At 38.2% G+C, this 26,369-nt stretch overlaps 1 protein-coding gene across 1 annotated transcript in view; it reads left to right on the plus strand.

Moving 5' to 3' along the window:
* The window catches only part of Prrg4 (proline rich and Gla domain 4), a 29,395-nt gene extending 3,026 nt beyond the window's left edge, over positions 1-26,369 (plus strand). Inside the window, exons 3-6 of the mRNA XM_076844325.1 lie at positions 14,178-14,341; positions 16,397-16,445; positions 18,153-18,285; positions 24,996-26,369. Coding sequence (XP_076700440.1) covers positions 14,178-14,341; positions 16,397-16,445; positions 18,153-18,285; positions 24,996-25,230 — 581 coding nt within the window. The 3' untranslated portion in view covers positions 25,231-26,369. The remainder of the gene's footprint in view (positions 1-14,177; positions 14,342-16,396; positions 16,446-18,152; positions 18,286-24,995) is intronic.

Here is a 26,369-nt window from a genome sequence, read left to right on the forward strand (position 1 = left end):
AGTTATTAACTGTTGTGCTATGGGTGTCCTATTGAGGAATTTGGAGCCCGACCCCACAGTATGTAGATCATAGCCAACTTTTTCTTCTATCAGACGCCATGTCTCTGATTTGATATCAAGTTCCTTGATCCACTTTGAGTTAACTTTTGTGCATGGCGAGAGAAAGGGATTCAGTTTCATTTTGTTGCATATGGATTTCCAGTTTTCCCAACACCATTTGTTGAAGATGCTATCCTTCTTCCATTTCATGCTTTTAGCCCCTTTATCAAATATAAGATAGTTGTAGTTTTGTGGATTGGTTTCTGTGTCCTCTATTCTGTACCATTGGTCCACCTGCCTGTTTTGGTACCAGTACCATGCTGTTTTTGTTACTATTGCTCTGTAGTATAGTTTGAAGTCTGGTATAGCTATGCCGCCTGATTCACATTTCCTGCTTAGAATTGTTTTTGCTATTCTGGGTCTTTTATTTTTCCATATGAATTTCATGATTGCTTTCTCTATTTCTACAAGAAATGCCGTTGGGATTTTGATTGGCATTGCATTAAACCTATAGAGAACTTTTGGTAATATCGCCATTTTGATGATGTTACTTCTACCTATCCATGAACAGGGTATATTTTTCCATCTTCTAAGATCTTCTTCTATTTCTCTCTTTAGGGTTCTGTAGTTTTCATTGTATAAGTCTTTCACCTCTTTTGTTAGGTTGATTCCCAAGTATTTTATTTTCTTTGAGGATATTGTGAATGGGGTGGTTGTCCTCATTTCCATTTCAGAGGATTTGTTGCTGATATACAGGAATGCCTTTGATTTATGCGTGTTGATCTTATAGCCTGCCACTTTGCTGAATTCATTTATTAGCTCTAATAGTTTCTTTGTAGACCCTTTTGGGTCTGCTAGGTATAGAATCATGTCATCTGCAAATAGTGATAATTTGAGTTCTTCTTTTCCTATTTTTATGCCTTTAATTTCTTTCGTCTGTCTAATTGCTCTGGCCAGTGATTCGAGAACTATGTTGAACAGAAGTGGTGAGAGAGGGCATCCCTGTCTTGTTCCAGATTTTAGAGGGAACGCCTTCAGTTTTTCTCCATTCAGAATGATGCTAGCCTGAGGCTTAGCATAGATTGCTTTTACAATGTTGAGGTATGTTCCTGTTATCCCTAGTTTTTCTAGAGTTTTGAACATAAAGGGATGCTGTACTTTGTCGAATGCTTTTTCCGCATCTATCGAGATGACCATATGGTTCTTATTTTTAAGCCTGTTGATGTGGTGAATAACATTTATTGATTTCCGTATATTGAACCAACCTTGCATCCCAGGGATAAATCCTACCTGATCATGGTGCACAATTTTTTTGATATGTTTTTGTATCCGGTTCGCAAGAAGTTTATTGAGGATTTTTGCATCTAGGTTCATTAGAGATATTGGTCTGTAGTTTTCTTTCTTTGAAGTGTCTTTGTCTGGTTTAGGAATCAGGGTGATGTTGGCCTCATAGAATGAATTTGGAAGTTCTCCCTCTTTTTCTATTTCCTTAAATAGCTTGAAAAGTATTGGTGTTAATTCCTCTTTAAAGGTTTTGAAAAACTCTGCTGTATACCCATCCGGTCCTGGGCTTTTCTTAGTTGGTAGTCTTTTGATGGTATCTTCTATTTCCTCAATTGATATTGGTCTGTTTAGGTTGTCAATATCCTCTTGGCTCAATCTGGGCAAATCATATGACTTAAGAAATTTATCGATGCCTTCACTATCTTCTATTTTATTGGAGTATAAGGATTCAAAATAATTTCTGATAATCTTCTGTATTTCTGAAGTGTCTGTTGTGATATTGCCTTTTTCATCCCGTATGCTGGTAATTTGAGTTCTCTCTCTTCTTCTCTTTGTTAGCGTGGCTAAGGGTCTGTCGATTTTATTTATTTTTTCAAAGAACCAACTTTTAGTTTTGTCAATTTTTTCAATTGTTTCTTTCGTTTCGATTTCATTAATTTCAGCTCTGATTTTAATTATTTCTTGTCTTCTACTTCTTTTGCTGTTTTTTTGCTCTTCTTTTTCTAGGATTTTGAGTTGAAGTATTAGATCATTTATTTGTTGGTTTTTTCTTTTTTTAAGGAATGAACTCCAAGCAATAAATTTTCCTCTTAGAACTGCTTTCAATGTGTCCCATAGATTCCGATATGTTGTGTCTGTGTTTTCATTTATCTCTAAGAATTTTTTAATTTCCTCCTTGATGTCTTCTATAACCCATTGATCATTCAGTAACCTATTGTTCATTCTCCAAGTGATGCATGATTTTTCCTTACTTCTTTTATTGTTGATTTTCAATTTCATTCCATTATGATCAGATAATATGCATGGTATTATCTCTACTCCTTTATATTGTCTAATAGTTGCCCTGTGACATAATATATGATCTATTTTTGAGAAGGATCCATGTGCTGCTGAGAAAAAAGTGTAACTGCTTGATGTTGGGTGGTATATTCTATATATGTCAATTACGTCTAGGTTATTAATTGTGTTATTGAGCTCTATAGTTTCCTTATTCAACTTTTGTTTGGAAGATCTGTCCAGTGGTGAGAGAGGTGTGTTGAAGTCTCCCATGATTATTGTATGGTGGTCTATTAGACTCTTGAACTTGAGAAGAGTTTGTTTGATGAACATAGCTGCACCATTGTTTGGGGCATATATATTTATAATTGTTATGTCTTGTTGGTGTATGGTTCCCTTGAGAAGTATGTAGTGTCCCTCTTCATCCCTTTTGATTAACTTTGGCTTGAAATCTATTTTATTTGAAATGAGTATGGACACTCCTGCTTGTTTGCGAAGTCCATATGAGTGATATGATTTTTCCCAACCTTTCACCTTCAGTCTATGTATGTCTTTTCCTATCAGATGTGTCTCCTGAAGGCAGCATATTGTTGGGTCTTGTTTAGTGATCCATTCTGCTAGCCTGTGTCTCTTAATTGGTGAGTTTAAGCCATTAACATTTAGAGTTATTATTGAGATATGGTTTGTTCTTCCAGCCATATTTGTTTATTTATGTTACTAAACATGGTTTGTTTTCCTCTTTGATTATTCCCCCCCACCTTTACTGTACTACCTCCCGCTGTTGGTTTTCATTGATATTTTCCATTTCCTCTTCCTGTAATATTTTGCCGAGGATGTTTTGAAGAGCTGGTTTTCTAGCTGCAAATTCTTTTAACTTTTGTTTATCATGGAAGGTTTTAATTTCATCTTCCATCCTGAAGCTTAATTTCGCGGGATACACAATTCTTGGTTGGAACCCCTTTTCTTTCAACGTTTGAAATATGTTATTCCAGGATCTTCTAGCTTTCAGAGTCTGTGTTGAAAGATCAGCTGTTATCCTGATTGGTTTACCCCTAAATGTAATCTGCTTCCTTTCTCTTGTAGCTTTTAAAATTCTCTCCTTATTCTGTATGTTGGGCATCTTCATTATAATGTGTCTAGGTGTGGCTCTCTTATGATTTTGCACATTCGGCGTCCTGTAGGCTTCTAGGATTTGGGATTCTGTCTCATTCTTCAAGTCTGGGAAGTTTTCTCGTATTATTTCGTTGAATAGATTGGTCATTCCTTTGGTTTGGACCTCAATACCTTCCTGTATCCCCATGACCCTTAAGTTGGGTCTCTTTATGTTATCCCATATTTCTTGAATGTTCTGCTCATGGTTTCTTAACAGCTTTGCTGAGCTGTCTATGTTCTTCTCCAGTTGAAATACTTTGTCTTCATTGTCTGATGTTCTATCTTCTAAGTGTTCTACTCTGCTGGTAGTATTCTCAATTGAGTTTTTAAGTTGGTTTATTGTTTCCTGCATTTCCAGGATTTCTGTTTGTTTGTTTTTTATAACCTCTATCTCCCTGTATAATTGATCTTTTGCTTCTTGGATTTGTTTGTGTAATTTATTGTCGAAGTGGTCGAAGTGGTCTTTCATTGTCTGATTTTGCTGTCTAATGTCTTCCTTGAGACTCCAGATCATCTGAAGCATGTATATCCTGAATTCTTTATCTGACATTCCATCTGCTGCAGATATTACCTCTTCTAAAGTTGAGTTGACCTGCATTGCTTGTGGTCCTTTCTTTCCTTGTCTTTTCATACTGATCGCGTTTTGTTCTTCTGGTAGCCACGCCCCCGTATCTGGTGCAAGAGACCTCAGTTGTCAGCACTGGTGGGGGCTGTAGCTGGGAGACCCGCGCCACGCGGCTCCCGCCGGCTCCTGCGTCAGCGCCGCCTCAGCTCCCGCCGGTTCCCGTGCCGCTGCCGCGGTTCCCGCCAGCTCCGTCCGGCTCCCTCGCCGCTCCTGCTAATTTAGAGTCCGCTGGGAAGGAATCTCTTTGGCCGATCTTTGGTGACTTCCCCTCTCTGCTATGGCGGGCCCCTGGCTCCTTGCAGGAGTGACCGAAGGGAGAGGTGGAACTGGCTTGTCTCTGGTCTGATATAATCTCTGGTTTTAGATCCCAGTTCGCTAATTCATAGAGGCTTGGTTAGATTTCCTTCCCATCCTCTCAAGGTGGGGAGCCCTTTCCTGGGTGGGCAGGGCCGTTAGCAGAGCCGGAAGGGCACGTGCCTTCTGTCGGGCCAGGCGGGGACCCTTCTGGCTGCGCTGGGCCGCCGGGGGCTCCCTCAGCGCCAGGCAGATGGCGCCTGCGTGGCTAAGAGCCGGGTGGGGTAACCCTTCGCAGAGCGGGCGGGCCGCCAGGAGTGCCGGGATGGTGGGAGCTGTCTGCCGGCCGGGCAGGGACCCTTCTCGACGAGCAGGGCCGCTGGGGGCGCTTGTAAAGCCGGGCGGCTGCCGCCGCGTGTCTAAGACCCAGGCGGGCGGGGTGGCTGTTTGCAGGGCAAGAGCGGGACCGGCAGGGTAGCCGGGATGGCGGAAACTGTCTGTTGGCCGGGCAGGGACCCTTCTCGCCAAGCAGGGTTGCCGGGGGCGCTTGTAAAGCCGGGCGGCTGCAGCCTCGTGGCTAAGAACCAAGCGGGCGGGGTGGCTGTTTGCAGAACGAGAGCGGAATGGCGGGAGCTGTCTGCCGGCAGGGCGGGGACCCTTCTCGCCGAGGAGGGTCGCCGGGGGCGCTTGTAAAGCCGGGCGGCTGCAGCCTCGTGGCTAAGAACCAAGCGGGCGGGCTGGCTGTTTGCAGAACAAGAGCGGAATGGCGGGAGCTGTCTGCCGGCAGGGCGGGGACCCTTCTCGCAGAGCAGGGCCGCCGGTGGCGCTTGTAAAGCCGGGTGGCTGCCGCCGCGTGTCTAAGACCCAGGCGGGCGGGGTGGCTGTTTGCAGGGCAAGAGCGGGACCGGCAGGGTAGCCGGGATGGCGGATACTGTCTGTTGGCCGGGCAGGGACCCTTCTCGCCGAGCAGGGTCGCCGGGGGCGCTTGTAAAGCCGGGTGGCTGCAGCCTCGTGGCTAAGAACCAAGCGGGCGGGCTAGCTGTTTGCAGAACAAGAGCGGAATGGCGGGAGCTGTCTGCCGGCAGGGCGGGGACCCTTCTCGCCGAGCAGGGTCGCCGGGGGCGCTTGTAAAGCCGGGCGGCTGCAGCCTCGTGGCTAAGAACCAAGCGGGCGGGCTAGCTGTTTGCAGAACAAGAGCGGAATGGCGGGAGCTGTCTGCCGGCAGGGCGGGGACCCTTCTCGCCGAGCAGGGTCGCGGGGGGCGCTTGTAAAGCCGGGCGGCTGCAGCCTCGTGGCTAAGAACCAAGCGGGCGGGCTGGCTGTTTGCAGAACAAGAGCGGAATGGCGGGAGCTGTCTGCCGGCAGGGCGGGGACCCTTCTCGCCGAGCAGGGTCGCCGGGGGCGCTTGTAAAGCCGGGCGGCTGCAGCCTCGTGGCTAAGAACCAAGCGGGCGGGGTAGCTGCTTGCAGAACAAGAGCGGAATGGCGGGAGCTGTCTGCCGGCAGGGCGGGGACCCTTCTCGCCGAGCAGGGCCGCCGGGGGTGCTTGTAAAGCCGGGTGTCTGCAGCGGCGTGGCTAAGAACCAGCCGGGTGGGGTGGCTGTTCGCCGGGCGAAAGCAGGGCCGCCAGGGTAGCCGGGATGGCGGGCGCTGTCTGCTGGCTGGGCGGGGACCCTTCTGCCGCGCTGCTCTGGGCCGCCTGCCGCTTGCAGAAGCGGCGGGTGGCCGCGGGATTGGACTCTGAGCCCGCGCTGCCAGTCAAGTTTCACTTGTTTGGGGCAAACTGTCACGTCTAATAAACTTACTAATTCTCGGCAGGTCTCCTTTCAACGGAATTTTGCTAGAAGATCCTCAGTAGGTAGAATGTAGCTGTTTTAATTGGTGTTTCTGATCCCGTTAATGTGGAGATATTGAAAGTGCAGTTTCCTCGCCAGCCGCCATGTTGGATCCAGGAATAACATTTTAATGACAAAATTCTAGGGACTTGAATAGGCTAGCTGGTGGGATAGGGAAAGATTTGGGAAGGAAAGAGATCCTTACCATTTGTAAGTCCATCCACATATAAAGTTGATGGCCTATACTCAGTAGGACCAGATGATACACCCCAGAATGATTATGAGTGTATCCATTCATTCACATGACTATGCATAAAAGTCATTTCGAAGGCCATGAAAATTATGGAAGGAATTTAGAAATCATATTTGAGTGTGGAGAACTACAGATGTCTATGGGAAATGAAAATGAGGGATCCTAAATATATGAAAAGACAACTACATTATGAATACATAGTACACCAGGCCCTATGCTAGGTGCTGGAGATATAGAAATGAAGTACTGTAATCCCTGCCATGGATACCTTCTTCGTCTGGTGGGGGAGGCAGGTTATTAACAGATAATCTCCAAAAGCTTTGTAACAGAAGTAGAGACAGAACCCTGGGAGTGAAAAGCAGTAACCTTGCTCTAGGAAAGAGTTGTATGATACACAGAGAGTGCTTTCCATCTAAAACAGGACATAATAAATGGAGGTGTGAAGACTAGAGGAGTCTCCCTTTCTCTGCCCCGGATACATTCCAAAACTTCCAGTAAATGCTTGAAATCTCAGTACTGAACCCTGTATATCAGCACTGCATACCACAAGAGTTGATCTGAAAACCAAGATGGCTACTAAGTTACTAATGGGCAGGTAATGTATACAGTGTAGACACTCTAAACAAAGGATTATTCAAATTCTGGGCAAGACTGAGCAAGAGGGGGAGATTTCATCATTGAACCCACAGTGACAGATAACTTAGAAATTGTCTATTTCTGGAATTATCCATTTAATATTTTCAGGCCATGGTTGATCCTAGTAAACTGAAACTGTAAAAAGTAAATTTGTCAATAAAGGAATACTACTACAACTGAAAAGCAGGGGACAGGTTCCTCCAGCTAAATTCTAATAAATTCTTAGAATGGAGATGAAATCACTTAAAAGGAACTTATTTAGAAAACATGGGGTGATAGAAGAGATGAAGAGAAGTGGAATATTTGGGTGGAGGGATTTATAACAGTGAAATGCATAGACAGTCTCTTAGGAGAGTTTAATAAATGAGAAACAGAGAAGGGAAGAGAATCCTAAGAAAGCAGATGCAAAAGACCAGTACTTCATTCAGCTGCAGTCAAGGGGAGAATAGGGGTTCTCACTTGGAGCCAAGGGCACTCCAGGGGTAGGGAAGTTTGCTTCTTTCCAATCAGAAACAAATTCAAGGGTTACTTAGACTCCAAATGACAAAGGACATTATTTCTCCTGATGTAGGAAAAAATTTGACCTGATACTGAAAGTGAACTCTAAGTTTAGCCACTGACAGAAACAGTACTTTCACACAAGGAAGTGGCAAATATCAGCCCCCCAGAAGACACATTTAATACAGTATTAACAATAATATTTTGATTAATCATAAATACATTCATCACATTGGTATAAATATAATTTAAAAAGAAATTAAAATGTTTATGGCACTCTCCTTTTTGTTTTATTTTCAAGTTTAAAAATAGCTCTAGCTGGACAAGGGTCACACACCTGTAATCCCAGCTACTTAAGGCTGAGAAAGGAGAATTACAAATTCAGGGCCAGCCTGGTTAATTTATGGAGACCCTTCCTCAAAATAAAAAAGGGCTGTGGATGTAGCTCAGTGGTAGAACACTTGCCTAGCATATATGAGACCCTGGGTTCAATCCCCTGTACTGGGGGAGGAAAAAAAAAAAGGCAAAGATCAGTACATACCTGAAAAGGAGCGATATAGTAGTAGATTTCTTATTCTCCTTTCTGAAATTAGATTCTATGCAGTAAATATAGCCAAGTTGAGAAAGCTATGAGTTGCTTCTTCATTTATCTAATACTTTAAACCTATCCAAGTTGAGTAATACCAGATTATATCTATGAATTGTTTCCATTAGTTGAGTTTAGGTCCAAGAGTTTCTCCCCACAATAGGAAATCTGAGTTTGTTGATCCTATTTTGGGGGATACCTTCTATGTACCAGGCACCTACATCTCTGGGGAGAACAGAGTGCTAACAGAGTTAAGTGAAGCGCACAGATCACCAGATGGTGCTAATACTATGGAGAAAAGCAGAATATGGACAGGGAGTGTCCAAGGTAGGTGGATAGGGATGGGAATTCAAGGTAACAGTGAACAAAATCCTGAGGTGTGAGGGCAAACTGAAAGAAAAAAAAAAAAAAGTTCTATTCAAAGAAAAGAGCAAGAACAGAGGCAGGAGAGAACCAAGTGTACTGGAAGCCAGCATGGAGTGGTGACCACAGAATAGTTGAGGGAAAGTGGTAGAAGATAAGGTCAGAGGGGAAACAGCTTGAGGCTCTGATTGCATAGGGCCTTAGGCCATTGTAAGGGCTTTGGCTTTTATTCTGTGGGAGGCAAGATTGTCATTAGGTTTTTTAAAAGCAAAGTAGGGGGTTGAGTGTTTGTATATGGAAGAAGGAGCAAAATAAAGGAAACAAAGCAGGGAGGATCAGATATCATAAAGCTCTAGGAACCAGTAGAGTAGGAAATTACAAGGGAGAGAGGAGGGACAGGAGATGTGGAATAAATTTTTAAAAATCAGGGTTGGGGTCAAGGCTCAGTGATAGAAAGCTTGCCTAGCCCATGCGAGGTCCCAGGTTAGATCCTCAGCACCACATTAAAAATAAGTATTGTGTCCAACTACAACTGAAAAATAAATATTTAAAAAATTTTTTAAATCATGCTATGTGGGGCTGGGGAGAAGTTGGAAGAATGTTTACCTTGCGTGCACAAGGCCCTGGGTTTGATTCCCAGCACACACACACAAAAAATCATGCTGTGTGCATATATTAATATACCACAGGAATGTCACCTTTACATATAAGTAGAAAGAGCCAATCAAAAATAAATAGAAGAGCCAAGTGCTGTGGCATATGACTGTAATCCCAGCAGCTGGGGAGGCTAAGGCAGGAAGATCATAAGTTCAAAGCCAGCCTTAGCAATTTAGCAAGACCTTGTCTCAAAATAGAAAATTTATAAAGGAATGGGCCTTTTTTTTTTTTTTTTTAGTTGTCAATGGATTTTATTTTATTTTATTTATTTATTTATATGTGGTGCTGAGGTTCAAACCTAGGGCCTCACACATGCCAGGCAAGTGTTCTACCACTGAGCCACTACTCCAACCCCAAAGGGTTGGGCTTTTTATACACCATAATAGTTTTTTAAACAGATTTATTAAAAGACAAAATTAGGGGCTGGGTTTTAGCTCAATGGTAGAGCACTTGCCTTGCAAATGTGAGGCACTGGGTTCCGTCGTCCTCAGCATCACATAAAAATAAAATAAATAAAATAGACATAGAATAAAGTATGGGGTTCTTGGCTGGCTGGAAAATAACTGGATAAATAGGATTTATGGTTATAAGCTTTTTGCCTGAAGGAATACCTCAAGCTTTGGCACACAGCATCATGCACATAGAATAATTAACAGATGGCAGTGATTATTAGTATTATTAATGTTATGGATTCTCTTCATCATAAAATGTTAACCAACCAGGCACATATAGACATTAAAGAGAGTTAAGGTATACACATAAATATTTGCAATCTTTTAAATGTTATTGTAATATGAAACAGAGATACAAAAATTCACAAAAATTATATCACTTAATGAGTTTTTAAATAAATAAATAAATAGTAAATAAATAAAATAGAGGTATTGTGTCCATCTACAATTTAAAAAATTATTTTTAAAGGAAATGAACATTAGTGGAACCAACTTAGATGCCTTTCATCTAAGATGAATGGATTTTAAAAATGTGGCCAATGGAATATCTCAGCACTAAAAAATAACAAGAGCATGGCATTTGCAGGCAAATGGATGGCATTAGAGCAGATTATGCCAAGTGAAGTTAGCCAATCCCTAAAAAACAAATGCCAAATGTCTTCTCTGATATAAGGGGGGTGACTCAAAATGGGATAGCGAGGAAGAGCATGAGAAGAAGACTACCACTAAATAGGGAAGAGAGGTGGGAGGGAAAAAGAAGGAGAAGGGGAGTTGCATGGAAGATGGAAGGAGACCCTCATCATTATACAGAATACATGTATGATGTTGTGATGAGAAAAAGAAAAAAAAAGTGTGTCACATTAGATTGGATAGAGAGAAATGATGGGAGGGGAGGGGAGGAGTAGGGAGGATAGGAAGGGCAGCAGAATAGAATAGACATTATGATTGCTGTATGTATATAGGTGACTGCATGACCAGTGTGATTCTGCAATCTGTATAATCAGAAAAATGAGAAATTATACCCCAATGATTCAAATGTATGAATTGCCAAGATCATTGTAATGTCATGTGTAGCTAATAAAAAAAAAAAGAAAATGAACATTAAATTTAAGCATGTAGGTCAGTTTTGACAAATGTGTACACCCATGGAACCATAGTGAAAATGCCCACTGCTCCCAGGAGTTTCTGCAGGCCAGCAGAATGCTCTCTTGGGGCAGAAGAGCCTTCCATTAGGGCCAGCACTAGAGGAACCCTGGGAGCGGCCTGGGGGTGAGAAAAGTGACAGTCATATGTCAGAGCACTTGGCTCAGCCAGGTTCTAAGAGGTACTCTGTAATATGTTTATAGCTGTCTTCTTTTGATCTTTCCTTTTACTGTTTTGTGACTTTGAAAAGTTTTAACTAAATTGCCAATTTAAAAATAAATAAATAATTTAAAAAGGGCCAGGGATGTGGCTCAGTGGTTAAGAATTCCTGGGTTCAATTCCCAGTGCCCCCCAAATCAATCAATCAATCAATTAATAAATGAATGAAAGACCAAAAGAGTGCAAGAAGGAAAATAGAGCGAGGGAGAAGGGGATACAAGGGGGAAAAACATGAACTGTAAGCAAATTCCACATATGTAGGATTTGTTAGGATGAACACAAATACTATGTGTCATTATAATGCTCTAATAAAAAACATTCAAAAGATAGAAAAAAAAAGACAAAAAAAAGTCAAACTATGTCTCTTAAAAGGATTCTCTAGCCAGGTGCAGTGATCCACATCTATAATCTCAGCTACTTAGGAGGCTGAGGCAGGAAGATCACAAGTTTCAGGCCAGCATGGGCAATTTAGCAAGATCCTGTCTCAAAATAAAAAATAAAAAGAGGTGGACATGTAATTCAGTGGTTAGAGAGGCACTGGGATCAATCGCCAATAAGATTGATTGATCCATCAATCTAGATTGATAGATGTCTCTGGCTATTGTTTTAACAACTGCATATAGAGGAACAAGGAGACCACTAGAATTCCATTGTAGGAGTTCCAATGAGGGTTGAGAGGCTTGGAAATTTTTTCATTCTGTGCTTTCATTGCTGAACACATAAAATTTATAAGAAGACAAAGGAGAAAGAACAGAATTATTTAATCACACTAACCCCTCCATCCCCCTTCCATTACCATTCTGGGGCAAGAAACTACTATTTACCACTCATGCTCCACAAACACCTGGGAATCAAACTGACAGGAAAAATAGGTTTATTCTAAGCCAGCTTTGAAGGAAAATAGAGGGGATTTACTCTCAAATCACCATCTTCAGAGAACTCAAGGGCAAGGAAAGATTTTATAAAAGAAGAGGTGGGCCAGGGTTATGGCTCAGTGGTGGAGCACTTGCCTAGCATGCATGAGGCGCTGGGTTTGATCCCTGGCACCACACAAAAATTTTGAAAATAAATAAAATAAAGTAAAGGTATTGTGTCCATCTACAACTAAAAAAATAATAATTAAAAAAATAAAAGAAGAGGAGGTAAAGTGGGACATAGGGCAGGAAATAAACATAGATTTAAGTTAAAGGAGAACTCATCAGTCTTGGCTTCCTTGGTGTCTGGAGGTAATGGGCAACTCTTCAGCCTTTATTTTAGTATGAAGAAGTTTAGAAGTTAAAATAATTTGGAATTTTTAATTTTCAGTATGAGGAAGTTGGCCTTATTTTCAGTGGGAGTCTGTTTCACTTTTAGAATAAAACCCATTATTTAGAATAAAACCCATTATTCGAGCCTAGCTTCCCCCTTAGTTCCAATAGCCATATGTTACTTATAACATAGAAATTGACACACCAGAATAGTGCTTGGCCAAAATAAATACAATGTGAACCACATAAATAATTTTAAAATTTCTAATAGACATCTTTTTAAAAGTAAAAGAAATAGATGACATAAATCTAATATGTATTTAATTTAACCCAATACCTAAAATGTTATTTCAAAGTGTAAGCAATATTGAGATATTTCATTCCTTTTTTTTTTTTTTTTACCCCAGTAAGTCTTTGAAATCCTCTTTGTATTTATACTTAAATCACATGTCAATTCAGACTGTCTTTTTTGTCCCCTCTGGTATTAGGAATTGAACCCAGGAGTACTCTACCACTATGCTACATCCTCAGTCCTTTTTATTTTTTATTTTGAGAAGGCGTTTCATAATTTGCTGAGACTGTCCTCAAACTTGTGATCTACCTGCCTCAGCCTCCTGAGTAGCTGGAATTTATAGGCATGCACATCCAGCAGGACTAGCCACTTTTGAAGTACTCAGTAGCCCTAAATGGCCATTGTCTACTGTACTGAACAACACAGCTCCAGAAGATTCAGACCTGTTTGGATAGAAAATTAATTTGTAGAAAAATAATAAGGGCAAGATATGACCATTCTCAAAAGGATAAGAATCAATGGTCTACCTGATGTCACTCACAAATTAATATTGGTTTTCCAGACCATGCTTTCTCAGGAACTATCTTCTGACTGCCCACCTTAATATATTCTTCCTGTGGTAATGGTTAGCATTGAGAAGTGTCATCACTTTTAAGTTCTTTTAATCATTTTGATGTAGTTGTTAGAAATTTCTGGATTCCAGTCTAGGTAATATGATCTGGAGCAAAAATCATTTGAACCTTTTTTGGTTGACTCTAGAATGAGTTTAAAGTTTGTGGGTTTTGAAAATGCTACCATGATGGAATGTTCTGGTTTTGTGTCAATCTGTGCTTTGACCTTTATGTTTACTATTGACTTTCCCTGCAAATATAGATGGTGTCCCCAAAGGCACTGCAGACATATTTTGGGGTGGGGTAAAGGGAGTCACTCCTTTGGCAGAAGCTGAATGTCTTTTAATTAATCATATAATTAACTTATTTTAATAACTTAGAAGTCCATAATTTTATAAGATTTAATATAAACTTGAATAAGAAGTATTTAAGATAAAAGTATTAATTTATAATTTTAGAACTTAAAAGGTATCGTGATTATTTAATTCAATTCCCAATTTTGCAAATGAGGAAATGCCAGCCCAGAGATATAAATGCCTAATCCCAGTATACAAAGCCGAAAGCTCAAACCAGTCAAAACCAAGAATCTGTCTTCCCACTCTCAGTCCATTACTTTGTCTATTATACCCCACTAATTTTTCTTAATCAAGATAATAGGGGAACCAGCCTTTGGAAATAGAGTAGTGTGATATGTCATTTATTGGAAAGTAATTGTGTGAAGGGAAAAGTGATATTTGAATAATTTTCATTTATACTAATAATTTTGGATATTACTAAGCCAAGTATTTTCTGGAATCATGTTAGTTTTTATATTTCATATTTATCAGAAATCATTCTTACTGGTGCTGTTTTTTTAAAGTCAGATTTTTAAAGTCATACAAGAAATTTGATATAATTTAAACACAGAAGAGATCTATTTACTTTTCTACAACTGAAACAGAAATTTTCTGCCTTATGTTTACCAATGTCTGAAATCTTTTTTTGTTCCTTCATTAGTTTTTACATCAAAAGAAGAAGCAAACTTTTTCATACATCGCCGCCTCCTATATAACAGATTTGATTTGGAGCTTTTCACTCCTGGTGACCTAGAAAGAGAATGCATTGAAGAACTTTGTAATTATGAGGAAGCCAGAGAAATTTTCGTGGATGATGATAAAACGGTAATTTGGTTGATGATGTTAATTAGCTGGAAAGTTATTAAACTGTACTTATGAAAGTAGCACTTTCAGTCATTATAGATTTTATGCTTTAAACAAAATCAAGGTTGTATACCTGTTATCTCTTTCTACTTCCTTAAAATGCTAATTACCCTATTGAGACTTGACTCTATACTTAATTACCTAGGTTTATAGTAATTAGCAGGTTATGGGCTATGCTGTGATTTTTGTGTGTTTAATGTCTATTATACTCAACAATCTCAGAGTGGAGTGAATTAAACTTCAAGATATTATTTGAGGGCTGGGAATGATATCTCAGTGCTGAGTACTTGCCTAGCAACCACAAGGCTCTGAATTCAATCCCAGCACCCGAAAACAAACAAAAAAAGATATTACTTGAGTTAGTGCTCTGACTCAAACTTCAGTTATTTAAAACTCAGAATATCTTACTAGATATTCTGAGTTTTAAATATCTTTAATATCTTAAATATCTTTAAATATCTTAAATATCTCAGAATATCTTCCCTAGATATCTTACTCTTTTTTGATTAGTATTTATTAACATTCTACTACATACCAGATGCTTCGTTAGCACTGAGGATCCATAATATGTAGTCCCTGCATTCAGGAGTTTATTTTTGGTTTATCTGTGTAATTTAAAGGATATCTTTTTAGAAATTCCACCTTAAAATATAATTAAATCCTATCTGTAATGTGGGCACAGTGGCACTCACCTATAATTTCAGCAACTTGGGAAACTGAGGCAAGAGATTCTAAGTTGAAAGTCAGTCTTGGCAATTTAGCAAGACCCTGAGTGAAAATAAAAACAAGCTGGGCAGGATGGCCTGAGCCTGTAATTCCAGCCACTTGGGAGGCTGAGGCAGGAGTATTGCAAATTTGAGGCCATCCTCAGCAATCTAGAGAGACCCTCAGCAATTTAGTAAGACCCCCTCTCAAAATAGCGATAGGGTCATAGCTCAGTAGTAAAGGGTCCCTGAGTTCAATCTAGTACCAAAAGAGTTTAATAAATAAATAACAAAAAGGGCTGAGGGTATAGTCCAGTGGTAGAGCACCCTGGCATTCAATCTATGGTACAAAAAATAATCTTCTCTGTTAATCTTGATGACATAGATAATACTGTGCCTGTTATCTTAAGGAATGTTAATTTTTTACTTTTGTAGGTTAAATAACCCCAGCTCTTTTTCTTCTTCCTCAAGCATTTATGTTATTTTTTTTTTTTTTACTCAATAAGAACTTCCCAAGGTATCCTTCAAAGACAGGGAGCAATAAAACCTTGTTCTTTATTTTTCTATAATTGTGCCCAGCCTCCCATTTCCTGTAAGTATTTACCACATCTGTTAAAGTGGGAAAACGAATATGCTTTATAGTTGTGCCTGTTGGGATTTTAAACCCATTTTCTAATTTTATCCTGGTTCCTTAAAAATTTATTTTTTTTTAATGTTTGTTTTTTAGTTATACACAATACCTTTACTTTTTATTTATTTTTATGTGGTGCTGAGGATCGAACCCAGGGCCTCATACGTGCTAGGCAAGCGCTCTACCACTGAACCAACCCCAACCCCTGGTTCCTTAAAATTTACTTCTATTCTTTCAAGTACCATGGAACTTAAACTGTCTCAGGGATGTCTTTCCAAGTCAATAAATACCTCTCAATAAAATCTCCTAGCAAACTCTGGGCCCCCTACAATGGAAGAATTCAGTCCCTTTCCAAACACCAAAATGGGTTCACTGCCTTAATCTCCACCCTTGGTGCCTTTACTCAAATGCCTTAGTGAGGGCCCCAAGCAAGTAAGGGAGAAAAGCAAGGCATGGTTTATAGGGTGGAGAGTGGACCTGGTTCTTTAACCAATTAAGCAGACACAGTGACAGTCCTGGAGAATAGTATTTTAATTTGAGTGAATCACACCTTCCGGCTTGAATGTGCTGGTGTCTTACCTGTGGCACCTGCCAAGTGTTTACCACCCCTAGTTTGGGTCATTGGGAGCAAATGAAATGATAATAAATTACATAAATTTGGAAATTTTACCTTTTTCTTAGATGACATTTTGGCAGGAGTATTCAATTAAAGGACCAGCCACAAAATCAGGTAAGGCAAGAATTGATAAAATTCAATGTTTTCCTTGCCCTCTCTCTATTATAATATACTTTAGTTTTCATTGTTTGAGTTTGGCTGTTGCTCAGCATACATACCTTGTAAATCCAAGAAAGATTTCTCAATTATATGTTGGGTTATCTGAGACAGAGAAGGCTACATTCATCATTCATCTACTTATACATTGAAAATCAAGTTTGGTGAGATATTAGGGAAATGAGATAATGGGCTTAAAGCTGTTCTAAAGAGCTCAGCTAAGTCAAGACTTGCACAGAATACTCTTTTGGTTTCAAGTAGTAAACTATTTTAAAGTTTTCTTCCTTTTTTTTTTTTTTAACCATTACAAGTGGATGGAATACTAATGTTAAGAAAATTAAGATTGCTGGATAGAGCTAGGGTTCAGTTCAGTGGTAGAGCACCTGCTTAGCTTGTGAAAGGCTATATTCAATCCCCAGGTCCAGAACAAAAAAAAAAAAAAAAAAAGATTGTTAAGTAGAACTAAGTACCTTTTAGAAAGAGGAAATGCTTTTTCTTATCTGTCTTAACTGTCTTCTAAAATTGTTTTAATTGATGCATAATAATTGTATCTATTTCCGGGATACACTGTGATATCTTAATACATGTCTACAATGTGTTATGATCAAATCAAGATATTAAGCATATCTATCACTTCAAACATTTGTCATTTCTTATTAATAATACTCAAAATCCTCTTTTCTAACTATTTTAAAATATATGATAAATTATTAACTATAGTCACCTTGCTGTGCCATACAGAACATTAGAATTTATTCCCTATTCCTCCTTGCTATAATTTTGTGCCAAGATTTCCTATTCTTCCCTCCCCTTTATTCTTCAAGCCACTTTTGACTGTTTTCTATATACACAAACACATATTTTGCCATTTTTTCAAATAGATATCATTCTTTCTACAGGTAACATCACCCTATAGAATACTATATTGTATAGCTACACCAAGTTGCTTAATGACTGTATCTTAGTAGTTAATACCAAAATGTGTAGTTGCACAAGGAATGTTTATCCCACTTAGTATTGGATGTTATCATTTTAATGTGATCTATTTAAAATAAACAGGCGCTGGAGATATAGCTCAATGGTAGAATGTTTACAAAGCATGTACAAGGCCCTGGATACTATCCCAGCACTGCCAAAAAAACAAAATAAACAAAAGCCAGGCACAGTGGCACATGCCTGTAATCCCAATGGCTCAAAGGCTAAGGTAGGAGGATTGAAAGTTCAAAACCAGCTTCAGCATCTTAGGCCCTAAGCAACAACTTAGTGAGACTCTTTCTCTAAATAAAATATTTTTTAAATGGGCTGGTGTATGACTCAGTGGTCAAGCACTGCTGGGTTCAATCCCAGTACCATAAATAAATAAATAAATAAATATTAAAAAAAAAAAAAAGGCTATAGCTCACTGGTAAAGCACCCCTGGGTTCAATCTCCATTAAAAAAAAAAAAAAAGAAAGAAAGAAAGAAAAAGAAAAAACAGAGACTGAGAGACAAAGAGAAATGAAAGATCATTTAAATTTTTTTTTCAGGTAGTTTCTCTAGCACAAAATTTTTTTTAAAGAAATCAGTATCAATGATTAGATGCTTAATAATGTGTTAAAATTGTTGAAATCATAGATGATGCATTTCAAGTATTGTATTTACATTATTTTTATGATTTCTTTTAAGATGGTAACAGAGAGAAAATTGATGTTATGGGCCTTCTGACTGGATTAATTGCTGCTGGAGTATTTTTGGTTATTTTTGGATTACTTGGTTACTATCTTTGTATTACTAAGTGTAACAGGCAACGATATCCAGGGTAAGTACTAAATAAAAATACTTGATTCATTTTTGCACATTCTATATTTCGATTTTAAAATGAAACAAAGAGCTGCCTATTTTGTTACATAAACTTTATATTCTGGAATAATTTCAAATACACAGGAAGGTTACAAAAATAGTAGAGTTCCCATATATCCTTTAGCCAGTTTCCCCCATTGTTACCATATCATGTTACCATAGTAGGTTTGTCAAAACTATAAAACAACATTTGTGTATTACTACTAAGTAAACTCCAGACTTTATTTAGATTTTACTAGTTTTTCCATTAGTGTCCTCTTTCTGCTCCAAATCCTCTCTTCTAGCTATTTGGAAATATGCTCTTGGATCCAGTCATGGTAATACATTTAATTGTCATGTCCCAGGCTCCTCTAGTCTCACAGTTGTTTGGTGGCTTAATTTAGCAACACAGTAACAATTTAACGATGCTATTTCTAACATGCTTCAAAAGAATATAAGAAATGTCCTATATATGTTACCTTGATTTTTCAGTAGTTCCTTCGAAGCCAGAGGCAGACACCTGTGTCCCCACATTATTTCCTGAAGCAAAAAATTCTGTAGTTTATTCTGAGTCAGACTTAATAGACCTATGTGGCTTCCCACAAAGAAACAGAATAACTGGCTTTTTATAACTCTCTTTATTGATTCTTTGAATTAAGTATAGATTAATAAAACAAAATTCTTACCAATTAAAGATAATAGCACATTAATAAAGTTTGATAAATATTCATAAAAGCCATAATTATTTGTACAATAGAACCTCATTATTGTTATTGAACTAAGAGGCACTGATTATCTTTCCAGTAAGTATGCATGAGTAGGTAGAGACGACATTATTCAGAAGAAGCAGCTATAGATTGATGCTTATATATGCATAGTCACAATCAGAAATTTTGTGAATAAGCTCATGATCGTGACCAAGTGTGCTTTTTTATGGTAACTTAGTCATTTGATTTACCTTTTTAGAAAAATAAGCATTGTTTCTGTATTCTTCTAATAGAGTTGTGTGTGTGTGTGTGTGTGTGTGTGTGTATATATTTAATATATTACATATATATTTCAAAAGAAAAAATATACAGTTTAAAAAAAACATTTTACTTGTAGATGGACACAATACCTTTATTTATTTATCTTTACGTGGTGCTGAGGATTGAACCCAGGGCCTCACACATGTTAGGTGAGCACTCTACCACTAAGCCACAACCCCAGCCCCAGAGTTGTTTGTTTGTTTGTTTGTTTGTTTTACAAGATTCTTCATCTTCTAATTTAAGGCTAAGTTTCAACCCTTATCAAATCAAATTTAAATTCTACAAACCCCTTACCTGAATCTTCAAAAATACCACTGTTGTTGTAATGAAAAACAAAGAAAAACTGAGAAAATAACTGTTCCAAATTGAAGTAAATGATATGATGATTAATGCAATGTGTGATCCTGGACCAGAAAAATAAATTGGTATCAGTGTTAAATTTCTTGGATTTGGAAAATAGTTGTGAAGATCTTTTTAAAAACATGTAATTATATAATGGTTCTAAAATTTTATTGGCAATTACTGTTTAAAAAAAAAAAAAAAAAAAGCAGGCCAGGTGCTGTGGTGCATGCCTGTAATCCCAGAGGCTTGGGGGGTGGGAGGTGGGTTGGTGGTGAGACAGGAGAATCGAGAGTTCAAAGCTAGCCTCAGCAATGGCAAGGCCCTAAGCAACTCAGTGCAACCCTATATCTAAATAAAATATAATACATAGGGCTGGGGATGTGGCTCGGTGGTTGAGTAACCCTGAGTTCAATCCCTGGTACCAAAAAAAAAAGCAGCTAATTAAAGCAAAGAGCAAAAAATGTTTAACTGCTTAAGTTTTTTTTTTTTTTAGGTCTGGGGGTTTAGCTCAGTGTTAGAGTACTTACCTAGCTTTCACAAGGTTCCATGTTTGATATCCAGAACAGGAAAAAAAATTAAATTAAATTGCGTAATGCAATTAATTTGTGCTTTTCTTGGCATAAAGTAGGATTAAAAGTTTCCTTGAAGATCCTAATCTCCACTTTTAATATGTTAAAATTTTCTTGAAGACCCTAATCTCCAATATTAATATGATGCTTTCATAGCAATGGAAATAATTTTTAAAGTGATTCACACAGATGAGACAAAAAAAAAAAACTACTTTAAAACTTCTTCAACAGATATTACTTTTATTAATTTTTAGAGAAGCTGGACACAGTGGCACAGTGTGTAACTCCAGCAACTCAGGAGGTGGAGGTGGGAGGATCACAAGTTCAAAACCAGCCTAGGCACTTTAGTGAAACCCTGTCTCAAAACAAAAAATAAAAAGGGGTTGAGGATATAGCTAAGAGCTTTTTACATTGTAGAACTAAATGAAATTAGTAAATATAAAAGATACATTTCTCCCTAATTTTTTTTTTTTTTTTTTTTTTTTTTTTTGTGGCACTGGGGCTCAAACTCAGAGCACTCTACCGGCTGAGGCTGGAGAATCACAAGTTTGAAGCCAATGTTGGCAATTTCAGGAGACCTTGTCTAGGGATGTAGCTCAGTGGTAGGGTGCCCCTGAGATCAATCCCAGTACTACAAAAAATAAGAAGAGAAAAAAGTTTAACATGTCATATGTGATGGTGACCTCTGTAATCCCAGCTACTTAGGAGGCTGAGGCAGGATTCCAAATTCAAGGCCAGCCTCAGCAATTTAGCAAGACTCTGTCTCAAAATAAAATAAAAATGGCTAGGGATATAGCTCTGTGGTTCTCTGAGTTCAATCTCTGTGGTCTCCTAAATTCAATTCCCAGTATCACACACACAAAAAAATTTAATGTTAAAATGGCAATTTTATGATAAATAGGTATTGCCACATTTTTAATTTTTTTTTATGTTTTTATTTTTTTTCCTTTTTTTGTATTTTTTTATTGGTTGTTCAAAATATTACAAAGCTCTTGACATATCATATCACATTTTTTTTAAACTGGAAAAAAGAGTAAGAGCTTAACGCAACAGATGTGGAATTAAGATTCATGTATTAGAGGAGACGAGTTGAAGTTGTGAGAGTAGGTAAATTCTCTGAATGTAATTAAAGGACAGAAGGGAAAAGACAGAGTCTTACAGGATGCCCCCCACTAAGTATGCAGAAAAAAGAGGAGGAGCCAGCAAGGAGGGCAGAAAAAGAAGGAACATAAATTGTAATTCTACCCCACGCTGAAATTCTTGGAAAACTCCCTGAGGCATTATATGACCTTTGGGCATGGACTAAGAAGTCTGTGTCTATAAATTCTGTAGAAATTTCAGAAGTGAGAAAAAGTAAGGAAGAATTTGTTTAATTTTTCTTAAGTCACTATCTTTAAGCTGAAGACCTATGTTAATTTTCCTCATTCAGTATATAGGAAATGAATAAGTTCTTTTCATTTTCTAGGACTTTTGACCAAGATTTTATTTACTGTGGGTTTTTCACCAGCTAGGGGAATCCACAGGTTAATTAAAAACATAGACAGAATTTGTCTTTGGAGATTCTTCTTGGTGTCTATTTTTCCTTTTCTATACCCCATTCATAATGTTTTTCGGGGGGAAAAAAAACGCTCTTGGGGGCTATAGTTGTAGCTACGTGGTAGAGCGCTTGCCTAATATGTGTGAAGCACTGGATTTGATCCTCAGCACCACATTAAATAAAACAAAGGTATTGTGTCCATCTACAACTAAAAAAATTTTTTTTAATGAAAAGCTCTTGTATGTCCTCATGTTTAATAATTGCATTCAGGCTAGGGGTGTGGCCCTGTGGTAGAGCACTTGCCTAGCAGGTGCCAGGCCTGGGTTCCATCTCCAACACTGCAAAAAAAAAAAAAAAAAAATCACTCAAGGTCTGTGGTATCTATGATAGCACATGCATTATTCAGTGTCTTCATGCTTGATGATTTCTTCTCTCTGCTTTATTTTTCTACTTTTCTACACCACTCTGTCTTCCTTATTTTGTTCCTTTTTTTTAACCCCCAGAAATATTCATAATTGTTTCCCTGCATGAGGGTAGAAAAAGAATTCAAATTCATGGGGAGGTTAGGCAAGGTGCTGCTCTAGTAGTCCTAGCTACATGGGAGATTGGGGCAGAAGGATCACTTGAGCCCACAGGTTCAAGGCCAGCCTAGGGAACATAGTGAGACCCTCATTTAAAATAAATAAATAAATAAGCACCACATGGGGCATGATTATGGCATGTCTTCTGTATATGTCATTGTGAAATATAAAACCCTGGATATCTCCTTTTAAAAGTAAGGTTAGTTAAACTTAACGTTAGTCTAGTGTAATACCAGTGTAGTATACAAATAATTTTTCATCCATGTGTCTGCTCCTCTGAACTGTTGAGTTCTAGAGGACATTTCATGCTAGGTTTACTAGACATGCTCTTTTAAATACTAAAGAGCTCTTTTAAATACTAACTTTGAAATACTAAAGTGCTTTGCATTTATTGTCCCAAGAAATTCTTCTAGCAGAGTCATTTGTTCACTTTCTGTATTTCACAAAGCTGAAAGTAGTGAGAGGGGAAGAGAATACTTGAGAAAGAAAAACAATTTTTAAAAAAGATCATGGTCAGAAAAATTTGTCTTTGGTAAAACATACCAAAAAATGGAAAATTCTAAAATCTTTTCCATTCTTGGTTCCTGTATTTTGTGGAAGAAAAGAGGCATAATATAATATTCCAGTTTTAAGATATTATTAGTGCATACTTTCTGATTTTAATCACATAAGATATTTGAGGTATAAGAAAACACTAGATAGTATTTAATGACTGATGTAATCATTACATAGTTTCTATAGTTTTTTGTTTGTTTGTTATTTTTATTTTTTTGGTACTAGAGATTGAACCCAAGAGTATTTTACTATTGAGCTTCATCCCAAGAACTTTTTATTTTTTATTTTGAGACAGGGTCTTCCTAAGTTGTCCAAATGGCCTTGAACTTGATCCTCCTGTCTCAGCCTCCTAAGTAGCTAGGATTACCAATGTGAGCCACTGTGCACTGCTTTTATGTATTAAATTTTGAAAGTCAACATGGAAATTTTTTGTTAGAATAAAATATCTGTCTACCCCATCCTCTGTAAGCAAACACACAGAACTTTTTCATCGTAAGCTGATGAATGTGGCAAGTGACTGACCTCTCATGAGTGCATTCCAGACTTCTGACAGAGGAGGAATTGTGTTGAGCCCTCTAAGTAAACTTGTGATCCTCTCAGTTGCCTCTCAACTATTGAAGGGCTGATTATTCAGCTCCTAGATTTACACAGACTTTTGCTTTTCTTCTTTCTGCAATTTTTCTCTTTCCCTCCAATTTCAAATCTCATTATTACCTTCAAAAGGAAAAGGTGTCTTAAAGAACCAATTGGCTGACTTAGCTTGGGAAAGTTCTCTGTAAATTGTCTGTCTTAATGGGAAGTATACTGTAAACATTGACTAGAGGTCAATATTGACTGTAAGTTTTAATTATCTCATTAGCCGTAACTATAGGAGGTTAACTTATGTAAGGGTACTTTATAGACAGCCAACTTTATAATCTAAACAGATTTACTTCTTAATGCTTCAGTTATGTTTCATAATTCACAGTGGGAAGAGAAAACAGTAGGTTTAAAACACCAGACCCATGTTGCAACTTCCATTGACTGGCAAGGTTTTGTGAAAATGGTCGACTGAACCAAGCCATCTATGTATTTATTTTCCTGTGGTGGTGGGGAAATATATGTATATATATATATATATATATATATATATATATATATGGCTTAGATTAGTGGAAGGGGAAAACACAATTCTAAGAAAAGGATCAATACCAGTGAAAACATAGAGAAGGGCCCAAGAATTTGCTGCAAACACAGGGTAGTATCAAGAAATTACTCAGCAAGAGCAGAGAACTGTAAAAACTAAGGCAAGACCAGAATAAGGGAGGCTTTGAAGAGGAGGCTCAGGAGTCAACCTGATTCGGTGGCAAGTAGGCTGCAGATAGACTTTTTAAGGAGGAGGGCAACATGAAGGGAGTACTGCTGTCTTGGAGGTATGGAGGTACAGGTAGGAGGGAACAGAAGACAAAGGAGGATGTCAGCCATTGTGATTATCTCTGTGGCATTTATTTCCTTGGCTTGGAGTTGTCCCCCTCAAAAAAGACTCGATTTGGCATCACATCATATTTTTGAGAAAATTTTTAGTGAAGAGGGAGTGAAAGAAAATTCACACATTTTGGATTTTTACTAAGTGTGCCAGACACTGCTAGAAGCTATATATACAACATCCTCCTGGGTTTTCACAAAACAATTATGCTGTAGCTTTTACTATCCCCATGTTAGAGAGGAGGAAACAGGTAGTTTGAGTTCATTCATATATCTATGAAATGACTGTCAAGTTTCAAACCATATCTGACTTGGTCTTTCCCTATACCAAGACTCTTTCAGAGTCGTGGGTAAACTATAAAACAGTTGTTATATTAATAAATTGAGTTCAACATTTATCAAAATATTTAATTTTTTAATATTTTTTTTAGCTTTAAGTAGACACTATATCTTTATTTTATTTTTATGTGGTGTTGAGTATCGAACCCAGTGCCTCAAGCATGCCAGGCGAGCATGCTACTACTTGAACCCCGAAAATATTTAATTTTTAATATTAATCATATTAATCCAAAAATGCTGCCTTTCCTAGACCTAAACACGATCTCTCTGTTTAGTTCTCCAGCCATCTATGCCAGAACGGGCAGACACACTCCCTCCATCATTTTCAGAGGACCCGAGGAAGCTGTCTTATCACCGTCACCAACTTCTTTGGAGGACACAGGACTGCCTTCTTATGAACAGGCAATGGCACTGACCAGAAAACACAGTGTTTCACCACCACCACCATATCCTGGGACAGCAAGAGGATTTAGGGTATTTAAAAAGTCTATGTCACTCCCGTCTCACTAAGAACACCCTGCACTTCGGCATAAGAAATCCATGCTATTTGAATGGTTTGTTCTCCCTGAACCAAAAAAGATTCAGCTCTTTATGACAAACTGCATAGAATAAAGGAAGAGTAAGCACTATGAACCACACCACAGTTCCATTTGCATCTTGGACCGGAAAGTGATTATCATCAGCTTGATAAGAGAATTTGGTGCCAAGGGCAACATGGTGACACACACGTGTAATCTCAGCTACAGGGGAGGCGGAGGCAGGAGGATCACAAGATCGAGACCAGCCTGAGCAAGTTAGTGAGGTATCTCAAAACAAAATTTTAAAAAATGGCTGAGTATGTAACTCAGTGGTAGAATTGCCTGGCACATGTGAAGCCCTGGATTAGATTTCCCTACCCTGCAAAAAAGGGAGAGAGAAAAAGAAACAGAATTTGATTATATAATTCTCACAGGTAATAAGAAAGCACTTTTAAATAATGTATATTTTAAAAGTTCAAAAATCTTTGTTAATGGCTGGAGATTTAACTCAGTTGGTAGAGTTATTTGCCTCGCATGCACAACGCCCTGCGTTTAATCCCCAGCACCACACACACACACACACAAAAAAAAAAAAAAAAAAAAAAAAAACTCCTTTGTTAGTATCTTTTGTCCAGATAAAAGTTGTAGATTTCTTCTGTTGAATATTTTAAAAAGTAAGAATTTCTAGTCATTACTTATCCCAAGTCATGATATTGAACCCACTATTAGAATTTTTTTGTGAGAGGAGGTAGAAATACTTCACAGAATTCAACATTTTAATACGAATTTGTGACCTTAACATAAACACTGGTTTTATATTTTAAATTTTTGCCTACTATTCACCATATTATGCAGGTATTAGTTCTTAATGCTTATAATAAATCGTTTTATTATCAGGAGTGGGATCAGTAGAAATACTGTTTGATACAATTTAGTTCTTCTTATGGTACAGCGTTGCAATGGCAAGGATTTATAAAAGTTGTTAGGTTTCAAATAAATAATCCTCTAACCTAGGACTAGAGCTTGATAAAATTGCCCTCATTCCTGATGAGGAGATACTCCATCTGCATTAATAAAAAATCTACATCTACATCATTCAATCTCTGGAAAATAAAAATAGTAGTTTGAGAA

This window comes from Callospermophilus lateralis, chromosome 2 (assembly GCF_048772815.1).
Source record: "Callospermophilus lateralis isolate mCalLat2 chromosome 2, mCalLat2.hap1, whole genome shotgun sequence".
Lineage (NCBI taxonomy): Eukaryota > Metazoa > Chordata > Mammalia > Rodentia > Sciuridae > Callospermophilus > Callospermophilus lateralis.